The sequence below is a fragment of the Ornithorhynchus anatinus genome, chromosome 3 (assembly GCF_004115215.2).
Source record: "Ornithorhynchus anatinus isolate Pmale09 chromosome 3, mOrnAna1.pri.v4, whole genome shotgun sequence".
NCBI lineage: Eukaryota > Metazoa > Chordata > Mammalia > Monotremata > Ornithorhynchidae > Ornithorhynchus > Ornithorhynchus anatinus.
The window spans coordinates 24616966-24629758 of NC_041730.1; the positions used below are offsets into that span (position 1 = coordinate 24616966).

Consider the following 12793-nt stretch of genomic DNA (forward strand, 5'->3'; position numbering starts at 1 on the left):
CAAAGGTCACAAATGATCTCCTAGGATCACTGACAAATCCAGTGGCCTCTACTCCATTCTAATCCTTCTCGACTCCTCAGATGACTTCAACACTGTTGACCACCCCCTTCTCTTGGAAACATTATCCAACCTCAGCTTCACTGAAAATGTGCTCTCCTGGTTCTCCTCCTAGCTCTCATTCTCAGTCACTTACGAAGGCTCCTCTTCTGTCTCCCATCCTATAACTGTGGATATCCCTCAAGGTTCAGTTCTGGGTCCACTTCTGGGTCCACTTCTATTCTCCATCTACACCCTATCCCTCGGAGAACTTAACACGTCCAAAACCAAACTCCTTATCTTTCTTCCCAAACCATGTCCTCCCCTTGATTTTCCCATCCCTGTAGACAGCACCACCATCCTTCCTGTCTCGCAAGCCCATAAACTCGGCATTATCCTTGACTCATCTCTCTTTCATTCAACCCATGTATTCAATCTATCACTAAATCCTGTCACAACATTGCTTCACAACCTCCACAACATCACTAAAATCTGCCCTTTCCTCTCCATTCTGCTATCGTATTAATCCAATCACTTATCCTATCCCGTCTTGATTATTGTTTCAGTCTCCTTGCTGACCTCCTAGCCCTCTGTCTCTCCCCACTCCAGTTCTTACTTCACATTGTTGCCCAGATCATTTTTCTACAAAAACTTTCAGTCTACAATTGCTCACCTCTCAAGGACTTCCAGTGGTTGCCCATTCATCTCTGCATCAAACAGAAACTCTTTACCATTGGCTTTAAAGCACTCAATCACCTTGCCCCTTTCTAACTCACCTCATTGCTCTCCTTAATAATAATAATGATAATGGCATTTGTTAAGCACTTACTATGTGCCAAGCACTGTTTCAAGCACTGGGGTAGTTACAAGGTCATCGGGTTGTCTCACGTGGGGCTCACAGTCTTAATCCCCATTTTACAAATAAGGTAACTAAGGCCCAGAGAAGTTAAGTGACTTCCCCCAAAGTCACACAGCTGACAAGTGGTGGAGCCGGGATTAGAACCCACATCCTCTGACTCCCAAGACTGGGCTCTTGCCACTGAGCCACGCTGTTCTCCTTCTACAACCCAGCCTGCACGCTTCGCACCTCTAATGCCAACCTACTCACTATACTTCCATCTCCGCCAACCTCTCGCCCACATCCTGCCTCTGACCTAGAATGTCCTCCCTCTTCATATCTGACAATTACTCTCCCCACTTGCAAAGCCTTATTGAAGGAATATCTCCTCCAAGAGGCCTTCCCTGACTAAATTTCATTTCCTCTTTTCCCACTCCCTTCTGCATCATCCTAATTTGCTTCCTTTATTCACCCTTCCCTCAGTCCCACTGCACTTTTGTGAATATCTGTAATTTATTTATTTATATTAATATCTGTCTCCCTACTGGACTGTGAATTCGAGGTGGGCAGGGAATGTGTCTTTAAACTCTGCGTCCTCTCTCAAGCGCTTAGTACAGTGTTCTGCACACAGTAAGTGTTCAATAAATACTATTGATTTTCACTCATTCGTTTGTATTTATTGAGTGCTTATTGTGTGCAGAACACTGCCCTAAGCACTTGTAAAGTACAATTCAGCAACAAAGAGAGACAATCCCTGCCCTCAATAGGCTCACAGTCTAGAAGGGGGGAGACGGACATCAAAACAAGTAAGCAAGCATCAATAGCATCAAAAGAAACAGATTTGGAGATATATACATACACACCAGAACAAGTAAAACAGGCATTAATATAAATAAATAGAATTATAGATATGTACATAGACACAAGTGCTGTGGGGTGGAGGGGTACAGTAAAGAGAGTGAGTCAGAGAGAGGTCGGGGGGAAGGGGAGCGGAGAAAAAGGGGGGCTTAGTCTGGGAAGAACTCCTGAAGGAGGTGGGCCTTCAGTAGGTCTTTGAAGGGAGGAAGTGTGATTGTTTGGGGGATTTGAGAAGAGAGGGTATTCCAGGACAGAGGTAGGATGCGGGCCAGGGGTCGACAGCGAGACAGGTGAGAACGAGGCACAATGAAAAGTTTAGCACCAGAGCAGTGGAGTGTGAGGGCTGGACTATAGGAGGAGAGAAGGGAGGTGAGGTAGGAGGGGGCAAGGTGATGGACAGCTTTGAAGTCAATAGTGAAGAGTTTCTGCTTCATGTGAAGGTTGATAGGCAACCCCTGGAAATATTTGAGGAGGGGGGTGATATGTCCAGAACGTTTCTGTAGAAAGATAATTCGGGCAGCAGAGTGAAGTATAGACTGAAGCGGGGAGAGACAGGAGGGTGAGAGATCAGAAAGGATGCTGATGCAGTCATCCAGTTGGGATAGGATGAGTGATTGTACTAACATGGTAGCGGTTTGGATGGAGAGGAAAGGGTGGATTTTGGCGATGTTGTGAAGGTGAGACCGGAAGGTTTTGGTGATGGATTGGATGTGTGGGGTGACTGAGAGAGCAGAGACAAGGATGACACCAAGGTTGCGGGCTTGTGAGATGGTAAAGTCAGGGAGAGCACAGGGTTTGGGAGGGAAGATAAGCAGCTCAGTCTTGGACATGTTGAGCTTTAGGTGGCGGGAGGACATCCAGGTGAAGATGTCCTGAAAGCAGGAGGAGATGCGAGCCTGGAGGGAGGGAGAGAGAAGAGGGGAGGAGATAGAGATTTGGGTATCATCCGTGTAGAGGTGATAATTGAAGCCATGGAAGCGAATGAGTATAGATGGAGAATAGATATATATCTTTAAGGCCCTACAACACTATATCCTTAAGCACTAACTCACATAAATGAATCCATTTTTCCTTTTTCTCCTCTCTGTACATTATTCTAATATATGTCCTCTCCTAGGTGGTAGATTCTTTAGGAGCAGGAATTATGTCAACTTCCTCGAGTGCACCCTCCCAAAATCTTTGACCAGAGGTCTGAGCACAGAAGGTACTCAAATGCTACTCACTGATTAAAGGGAACAAAGTAATTTGGGGACACCCTCCCCTCTCCTCTGTACTCAAGTTTCATGCTCAAAATGGAAGGGAGAGGAGAAGAAGTACAGAAAGCAGGGAGGAGAGGAGGAAGGGGATTTCTTACTCCAAGAACCAGGAACTAACTCTTCCCTAAATTAAGCTATGAAGAGTCTTTAATGAGAGCAGAGATCATCTTGGTCTCTGGATTTTAAAAATGATGTAGAGAAACTGAAAGCAACCAAAAAGAATAAAGGAATACAAAAACAACCCTATGAGGATATTTTAAGAGTTCAAGTTTCTTGGGATATTTTAAGAGTTCAAGTTATTCAAGTTCCTTGGCCTAGAAAAGAGATAGCTAAATAGTGCCTATGAATTGTTCTCGAGTTTAGAAAGAATCACTGTGAGGATTTGTGACTAGAGAGAAAAGTTGGTTGAAGGAAAAGACAAATCTCCACCCCGAATGACAGATTTGTGTTAAGACATAAAGAAGAATGCCCAAAAATAAGGGAGATTACAGAAGCTCCATATCGGGAGACTTTTAAAAATACGAGAAATAACTGTCGCTCTTGGATGTTCTAGGTACATAGGTAAACCTGGAGGCAGGGGACTCAACTCAATGACGTCTCAGGTTCTAGGATAGGCCACGGGCCTGGGAGTCAGAGGGTCATGGGTTCTAATTCCAGCTCTGCCACGTGTCTGCTATGTGGCCTTGGGCAAATCACTTCACTTCTCTGTGCCTGTTACCTCATTGTAAAATGGGGATTAAAACAGTGAGCCCTTTGAGGGACAGGGACAGTGTCCAACCCGATTTCCAGGACTTGTGTCCCACAGCACTTGCGTATATGTGTACATATTTATAATTCTATTTCTTTTAATGATGCATATATAGCTATAATTCTATTTATTTATATTGATGCTATGGATGCCTGTCTACTTGCTTTATTTTGTTGTCTATCTGTCCCCTTCTAGACTGTGAGCCCGCTGTTGGGTAGGGATTGCCAAATTGTACTTTCCAAGTGCTTATTACAGGGCTCTGCACAGAGTAAGTGCTCAATAAATACAGTTGAATGAATGAATTGTATCCACCCCGGCACTTAGTTGAGAGACTGGCGCATAATAAGCGCTTAACAAATACCATAATTATTATTATTGTTGTTGCTATTCCCAACCTGAAGGGATTAAGGGACTAAGAACCACTCAGTTGAAACAATAACAATCCTGGCCCACCACAGACAAGTTATCTATTTCGCATCACGAGATCTATCCCTGAGCAGTTTTATATAAATGAACCATGAAGCCTACCAAAGTCACCACAAAAAGCCTAATTTGAGAAGCAGCGTGGCTCAGTGGAAAGAGCCTGGGCTTGGAAGTCAGAGGTCACGGGTTCAAATACCAGCTCAGCCACTTATCAGCTGTGTGACTCTGGGCAAGTCGTTAACTTCTCTGGGCCTCAATTATCCCATTTGTAAAATGGGGATTAAGACTGTGAACCCCACGTGGGACAACCTGATCACCTTGTATTCTCCCCAGCGCTTAGAACAGTGCTTTGCACATAGTTAGCGCTTAACAAATGCCATCATTATTAATTCATTGTGATTCATGCCTGTACAATGTCTTACTCTGGAATATATGTATATAACTGATTAGGCAAAGCAGAGTTTCCGAATATATTTTCTTTTTGACTCAAACAGAAATCCAGCCGAAGCAGGAATGAACTGAGACATCCTGCACCGGTACACGATTAGGACTTTGGATTACAATGTTCTAAAGGCAGATCAACATTTACTGTCATTTGAATTGCTTGGAATGATAACTACGAGATTCTGGTGAATAGACTGAAAAGCCCTCAGCTCTCCTGATGTTTTCAGAAGCATTTCAGGTGAAATGGAACCAGGACAGTTTTCTGAGCAGCAGTGTCTCAATCGACCAAGAGAGATCTCTGTCTGCCTTCTGCACCAAGATGGTACTGCCAAGGAGGATTTTATAACCAACTTTCCCTCGGGATGAAACGGAGGCAACATCACGTAATGGAACATCAGCACTGAGGCATCAGGTACCCTTACCAAATGCTCTTTTTTCCGCATGAGCAGAATCTCGGTTTCTGTGAAACGGGGATTACGAAAAGTAGCTCCGAGAAACCTCTGGGGCCTCAGCCTCTTCCAGATGGAAAAAACCTCATTTTTGCACTCTGAGAAAAAGTTAAGAGAAGGCAGACTGTTACTCACTCGATCACTCGGGGCTCTGGGGCTCTGCGAACTGCCTGCAAGAAGACAGGCACACCAGATGTAAATGCCAGAAAACTGGTGCCGAAAAACCCCCACTCCCCTCTAGCACCCACGTATTGCTGGAATCTGATGGAATGACATTCAGTCCTCAAGGTCCTAACTCCCCTGTAAACCATCTGTTTGACAGAATACCCTTGGGTTTAACACACCTTAACCCCTAACTGGATGTCTGAGCTTAAGTAAAGCTCCCATTCCCACTGAAGCAACAGCAAGCAGATTCCCATCCTCAAAGGCCGAGGGTCATAGCTGCCAAGGTCTAAAGGCTTCTGAGAAGCAGCAGTGAAAAACAATTTGAGATTTTTAGTTTCATTCCTGATTATTCAGAGGTGAATTTCCCTATCTGTAGATTACCCAGGCCACGGGCATTTCTTTTTCTTTCTGACGCCTGCTGGCTTGGGTCGCCGTTTGGAATTCTTCCTTCAGAGGGCAGGGGCAGGGAGAGACAAATCAGTTTGCTTTTTTGCAACCAAAAGAGGGTTATAGAGGATGAGATTGAAATCGAAGATGAAAATAAAATTTGAGACTTAGCAGTGTCATCCCCGGACTCTCCATTTTTAAAATAACCCTGCAAAAAACTCCAGCAGTATTTGTCTCACGTGGATGTAACCAGCTCAAAAACGTCAGTCTGACGAAAAGAGCTCAGCTCTGGGAATCAGGAGACCTGGGTTCTAGAACGAGTTCTTCCTACTGGGGCTCCCCCATCAATGGTGAAGGTTCCCGACCCAAGAGCTACGTGTGGCGACCTGCCAGGTGGGCAGGTCCAGGAGGAATCCTGAAGAAAGCTGGCTAGCGAGAGCGACAAGACCGCAGTGGCTTCCGAGGCGCGGTGGCACAGCATCAGCGCTATGCTGCGGTCGCTTTGGCAGCCAATGGGTCCTTCGTGTAATATGTCGCTGTGGACCCGTGGCAGCCCCGCCTTATGGACTTGCTCACTGCATGAACATGCCCAGCACAGACAGAGAGTCTGAATCGTGAAGGTTCTCGGTCCTCTAGGACTTCGGGCCTGAGGTTCATCTGTAGTTCCTGACATGAGACTATATCATCAAAAAATGACATATACTAATTATGTCTCATATTAACGTCTGTCTCCCCCCTCTAGACTATAAGCTCCTTGTGAGCAGGGAACCTGTCTGCTAATCCTGCTGTATTGTGCTCTCCCAAGTGCTTGGTATGGTGATCTATGCATAGAAAGGGCTCAGTAAACGCGATTGACTGTTTTTTCACCATCACTTTGAAGGATGATGTGCATCTGAATATCGCCTTGAAAAATACCTTTTGCTTTTACCAATGAAGCCATAAAATTCCTTCTGCATAGCAAACAGATGACCACTCTTCCCTCTTCAAAGTCTTATCGAAGGTACATCTCCTCAAAGAATCCTCCCCTAACTCCACATATGCTCTTTTCCCACTCCCTTCTGTGTTGCCCATTAACCTGTATTTGCATCCTTTACTCACCCCCTCTCAGTTTCACAGTACTTGTATACATATCCATAATTTATTTCTTTATATTAATATCTGTCTCCCCTTCTAGACTGTAAGCTCGTTGTGGGCGGGAATGTATCTATCAACTGTTATAACGTACTCTCCCAAACGCTTAGTACAATGCTCTGCACACAGTAAGCGCTCCATAAATACGCTTGATTGATAAAATGCACTTATCTGTGTGGGTTCTGTAAATAAATGTAAAAAAAATCCCTTTGAAAAATACCCTTCGTCTTTACCAACGAAGGCACAGAAGCCACTCACCTCTGTAGGTTCGGTAAAGAAAAACTGTCTTTCGGGTGGAAGCTGCTCCCTTTTCAGCTGGGCCTGTCCAGCACCTTGGTGGGAATGGCTCTTGGCAACAGCGGCTGAGGTGAAAGAGAAGCCTGATGAATCAGGGGCAAAACACTCGTCTGGACAAGGGGCTAAATCGGCTCCCACTGGACATCCCACCAAATGATGGCCTTTAATAATGGCATTTATTAAGTGCCCGCTATTTATATGTTCCCGCTAGACAGTAAGCTCGTTGTGGACAGGGAACGTGTCTGTTTATTGCTCTACTGTACTCTCTCAAGGGTTTAGTATAGTGCTCTGTACACAGTAAGTGCTTGATAGATAGGATTGAATGAAGGAATGAATATGCAGAGTGCTGGGGTGGATATGCAGGAATCAGTGCAGCCAGCGTCGTCTCCACAGGTGAACAAAGAGTGAGTTCAGAAATAATGATTTTGGTATAAGTGCTTACTATCAGCTAAGCACTGGAACTATAATAATAATAATAATGGCATTTGTTAAGCACTTACTAAAGTACAGAGTGCTAGGGTAGATATAGGATAATCAGGTCAGACACCGTCCCTGCTCCACCGTCCCTGCTCCACATGCGGTTCCCAATGTAAGTAGGAGGGAGTACGGATATTTAACCTCCATTTTACAGATGAGGAAACTGAGGCTAAGTGACTGGCCCAAGGTGGCAGAGCAGGTTCAGTGGCAGAGCAGAATCAGAACCCAGGTCCTCTGACTTCCAAGCCCGAGCTCTTTCCACTAGGCCATACTGCTCCCCACCGCAAACCCTGGGAGACAACGAGGAAGTATTAACAAGTGAGCAACACTGGGAACTTTTCCTGCATTGCCCTCTAACAAAGGCAGCCACGCTACCACCTGGCCTATTTACTGGACTAGGAGGCCACTGTAAAAGAAAGACGGGCTTGCGGTTGAGAAGGCAAACAACTCTCCACATACTTGCCTGGCTCTAAAGCCGCTGGCTTTTTGCTGAAACCAGCCCAGCCACCCTGCACTCGGTTTCTCCGTCTCTTGTCCTCCATGTTTCCCCGACAGCTACTGGCCCCTTTTCAGTAACCCTGAAGAGTTTTCCTGAAACAGAACACAGATTAGTAAATGGATCTTTGGGGCTAGAGTGGAAGTCTAGAATGGATTAAATATTTTCAATCTTCCTCTCATTGAGCACCCTCCCCTCTTACCCAAGACAAGGAGTATGCCCAATTTCAAAAAGTCATGATCCCCTCTCTTGAGGAGTGCAGAAAGAATCTTCACTAAATCAAATTCTCCCTCAACAAATTGAAAAATTCAAATTTGTTCCTCTTGCCGAATGTGTTCCTTTTACTCCCTCACCAACCCCTGGAGGAGGGGGTTCTCAAACTTTTTCCATTCCACAACTCCATGAAAGCTCCTAAGAGTCCTCCGGGCCTCTTCATCAACCTCAGCGACATAGAACCGGGCTAGCTCTCCAAGCTCTTCAGCAGGGGAGAGGAAGAGTACCTTTCTTCTGTTTACTCAGAAGAAACCAGAGGAAAGCAGTAACGTGAGGAATGAAGTGGAGAACGAGGGGGTGACGATAACAAACTTAAGACCTGGAACAGGCGGTTAGGTTAACTAATTTTATGCCTGCCCGTTCAGCTGTTTCAGAGGTCGGTAACTCAGATCTCCATGACTTTCTCAAAACTCCTTCTTTTCCCCACTAGTCTTTACCCCTAGGAAATCCTGATTCTCTAATTTGGAAAACTCTGATCTGCAAAACGTTTCCCCAGCAGTCATTTAAATATTCAACAGCCCCCAGGAGAAAAGTACAGAAAAATGGAAACATTAAGTGATCCAAGCCGCAGAGGAAATCTACGGTAGAATCACGGTTAGTGCTTGAGTTTTCCAATCTCCGAGGTCAATACCCAATGAAAGCCGATCCTATAGAGGCCCATATTTATTTAATCCACGTCAGCACAATACCAAGCTATCCAGGGGCAACAACAGGTGGAATGCATATGTCAAAGAAATGGGGGAAATAAACGATAAGAATGATCATATTTGTTAACGTGCTTATAATGAACCAAGCACTGTACTAAGCACTGGAATACATATGAGATCCCTCATGGTGTTCATGGTCTAAATAGGAACAAGAACAGGTACTGAATCCCCATGCTGCAGATGAGAGACTGAGGCACAGAGAAGTTAAGCTACTTGTCCAAAGTCACAAAGCAGACAAGAAGCAGAGCTGGGATGAGAACCCGGGTCTGTGCTCTTCCCACTAGGCTATGCTGCTTCCCTTAATATATTATTAAGACATACAAACTAAATGCAATTGTTGAGATCCTTTAAAAACTCATAGGTTAAAATAACCTGATTCTTATTTTTCTAACTAATCACTTTCTTTCATCTAGCCTTTTCTTTAAGGGCCGTTAAGGACATTGTATCTATCCTATTTGGGGGCAAGTACTGTACTATTCTCCTCATTTTAATAATAATAATGTTGGCATTTGTTAAGCGCTTACTATGTGCAGAGCTGGGGTAGATACAGGGTAATCAGGTTGTCCCACTTGAGGCTCACAGTCTTAATCCCCATTTTACAGATGAGGTAACTGAGGCACAGAGAAGTGAAGTGACTTGCCCACAGTCACACAGCTGACAAGCGGTAGAGTCTGGATTCGAACCCAGGACCTCTGACTCCCAAGCCCGGGCTCTTTCCACTGAGCCATGCTGCTTCTCTATTCTCCTTATTTTAGAGATGAGAAAACTAAATCGAGAAGAGAACATAGGGCTTGTTCGAAGTCACTTGGAAAATGAATGGCAGAGAAAAACTCGGATTCATTCTCCCTATTAAACATCCCTAGTTTACAGCAGAAAAGCAGTGTAACCTAGTGGATAGAAAACGGACCTACGAGTCACAGGACCTCGGTTCTAAAGCCGGTTTCAACTTGTCTGCTGCATGACCTTGGGCAAGTCACTTAACTTCGCTGTGCCACAGTTACCTCATCTGTAAAATGGGGATTAAGAGTGTGAGCCCCATGTGGGACTCGGACTACGTCCAACCTGATTAACCTATATCTACCCCAGCGTTCAGTACAGTTCTTGGCACATAATACGGACTTACAGAGATAAAAACAAAAAGCTCCTCAATCCCTGGAACACTTTTCTAAAAAAATGTTCAGTCCATATTTCCCCATTCCTCAAGAACCTCCAGGGGCCACCCATCCACTTTCATGTAACAGAAAGTACTTTAAAGCACTCGATCGCCTGCCTCATCCCCTCTTATCTTAGCTCCCTCATCAACTGTGTTCACTGAGCACTTACTATGTACAGAGCACCGTACTAAGTGCTTAGGAGAGCATAACACAATATAAGAGACACATCCCCTGCCCACAAAGAGCTTACAGTTTAGCTCACGGTCGGATCTACTACGATCCCGCCTGCACACTTAGCTCCTCTAATGCCGATCTAGTCACCGTATCCCGATCTCACCTACCGCGCCGCTAAACCCTTGCCCAAGTCGTGCCTCGCGGCCCGCAACTCCATCTCCCTTCATATACAACAGCCCATCGCTCTCCCCACCTTCAAAGCCGGTGGCCCCCGAGACACGATAAAATCCCACGTCCTCGAGGCCTTCCCCTACTAAGCCCTTATTTCCCCTTCTCCCTCTCCCTTGTTTCACCCTTGCACTAGGATGTGTACCCTTAACTCACCTCACCCTCAGGCCCATGGCACTGATGGACATATCCGTATATTGATATTAATGTCCATCTCCCCCTCTAAGACTGTCAGCGTGTTGAGAGCAGGGAACGTGAGCTGTGTCCTCACCCAAGTGCTTAGTACAGTGCTCTGCGTGCATTCAGGTTTTAATAAGTACCCGGCTCCGACTGGCATCAGCTCGCAGGAGGCTACCCCGTCCCGGGTGGCACCGGCTAGCAGGGAGGCCGCCCCGACCGCGGTGGCGCCGGCTAGCAGGGAGTCTGTCCCGGACCTGGTTGGCACCGGCTAGGAGGGAGGCTGCCCCGATCGGAGTGGCACCGGTTAGCGGGGAGGCTGCCTCGTCCCGGGTGGCACCGGCTAGGAGGGAGTCTGTCCCGATCCGGGTGGCACGGGCTTGCAGAGAGACTACCCCACCTTGAGTGGTACCGGCTAGGAGGGAGGCTGCCCCACCTTGGGTGGCACCGGCTAGCAGGGAGGCTGCCCGTCCTAAGTGGCACCGGCTAGGAGGAAGGCTGCCCCCACCTGAGTGGCAGCGGCTAGCATGGGAGGCTGCCCGTCCTGAGTGGCAGCGTCTAGCAGGGAGGCTTCCCCACCTTGGGTGGCACCGGCTAGGAGGGAGGCTGCCTCGCTCCGGGTGGCACCGGCTGGCAGAGAGGCTGCCCCGACCCGGGTGGCAGCGGCTGGCAGGGGGGCTGCCCGTCCTGGGTGGCACCGGCTCGGAGGGAGGCTGCCTCGCTCCGGGTGGCACCGGCTGGCAGAGAGGCTGCCCCGCCTTGGGTGGCAGCGGCTGGCAGGGAGGCTGCCCCGGCCCGGTTGTCGCCGAGGGGCAGAGGGAAGAGAAGCGGGAGACGGGGGCGGGGCGGCTTGGGGGACGAGGAGGAGGAGGAGGAGGAGGAGGAGGGAGAAGGAAGGGGGAAACGACGAGGTGTCGGGCGCCGCGGGGTCCGGGCCCGTTACCGCTCAGCGGCGGCTCCCACACGCCCGGGACCGGACCGGGCCGGGCCGGGAACACCGGGGAGCACCGGGCCGGGGAGCAGAAGGAGCAGAAGGAGCAGAAGGAGCAGAAGGAGCAGAAGGAGCAGAAGGAGCAGAAGGAGCAGAAGGAGCAGAAGGACAGGACGAGCCACCACCACCACCGCCGCCGCCACCACCACCGCCGGTCCCTCCGGGCTCCGGGAGGCCTCCGCGCTGCCCGCCCCGACGCTCCTTCCGCTTCCGGGGATAACGACAGCCGAACCACACCCGCACTCACTCACTCACTCACTCACTCACTCACTCACTCACTCACTCACTCACTCACTCACTCACTCACCCGTTCACTTAGTCACTCACTCATTCATTCGTTCACTTAGTCACTCACTCATTCATTCACTCGTTCACTTATTCACTCATTCATTCATTTACTCATTCATTCATTCACTCATTCATTCATTTACTCATTCATTCATTCTCTCACTCGTTCATTCATTCATTCACTCATTCACTCACTCATTCACACACATCATTCATTCGGTCACTTATTCACTCACTCATTCATTCACTCGTTCACTTATTCACTCATTCATTCGTTTACTCATTCATTCATTATCTCACTCACTCATTCATTCACTCACTCATCCATTCACTCATTCATTCTCTCTTTCATTCATTCATTCTCTCACTCACTCATTCACTCACTCATTCTCTCACTCACTCATTCTCTCACTCATTCATTCATTCACTCACTCATTCATTCTCTCACTCACTCATTCACTCATTCTCTCACTCATTCATTCATTCACTCACTCATTCATTCTCTCACTCACTCATTCACTCATTCTCTCACTCATTCATTCATTCACTCACTCATTCTCTCACTCATTCATTAACTCACTCATTCTCTCACTCATTCATTCTCTCACTCATTCATTCTCTCTCTCACTCATTCATTCACTCACTTATGCCAGACTACTTGTTTTGTTTTGTTTTGTTTTGTTTTGCTGTCTTTCTCCCCCGTTTAGACAGTGAGCCCGTTGTTGGAGAGGGATTGTTTCTATCTGCTGCCAGATTGTACATTCCAAGCGCTTAGTACAGTGCTCTGCACATAGTA

The 12793-nt window shown here is 47.2% G+C and overlaps 1 protein-coding gene across 8 annotated transcripts in view; it reads right to left on the bottom strand.

Annotated features, from left to right (window-relative positions):
* ALKBH3 (alkB homolog 3, alpha-ketoglutarate dependent dioxygenase) overlaps nt 1-11715 on the bottom strand; it is a 46872-nt gene extending 35157 nt beyond the window's left edge. For 2 of the 8 annotated variants that reach the window (XR_003757842.2, XM_029060000.2), the window contains exons 1-4: nt 11298-11713; nt 7973-8100; nt 6994-7097; nt 5188-5222 (exon numbers count right to left, since the gene is read on the bottom strand). Coding sequence is in view for 7 of the 8 variants with exons in the window: in XM_029060000.2 (XP_028915833.1) it covers nt 5188-5222; nt 6994-7097; nt 7973-8051 (218 nt within the window). In the remaining variant the exon portion in view is untranslated. Of the gene's footprint in view, nt 1-5187; nt 5223-6993; nt 7098-7972; nt 8101-10697; nt 10716-10812; nt 10834-10861; nt 11095-11154 lie in introns of those variants that run through there. The other 6 variants (XM_029060008.2, XM_029060003.2, XM_029060001.2 and 3 more) reach the window with 6 other exon arrangements.
* Between the last annotated feature and the right edge of the window lie 1078 nt (nt 11716-12793).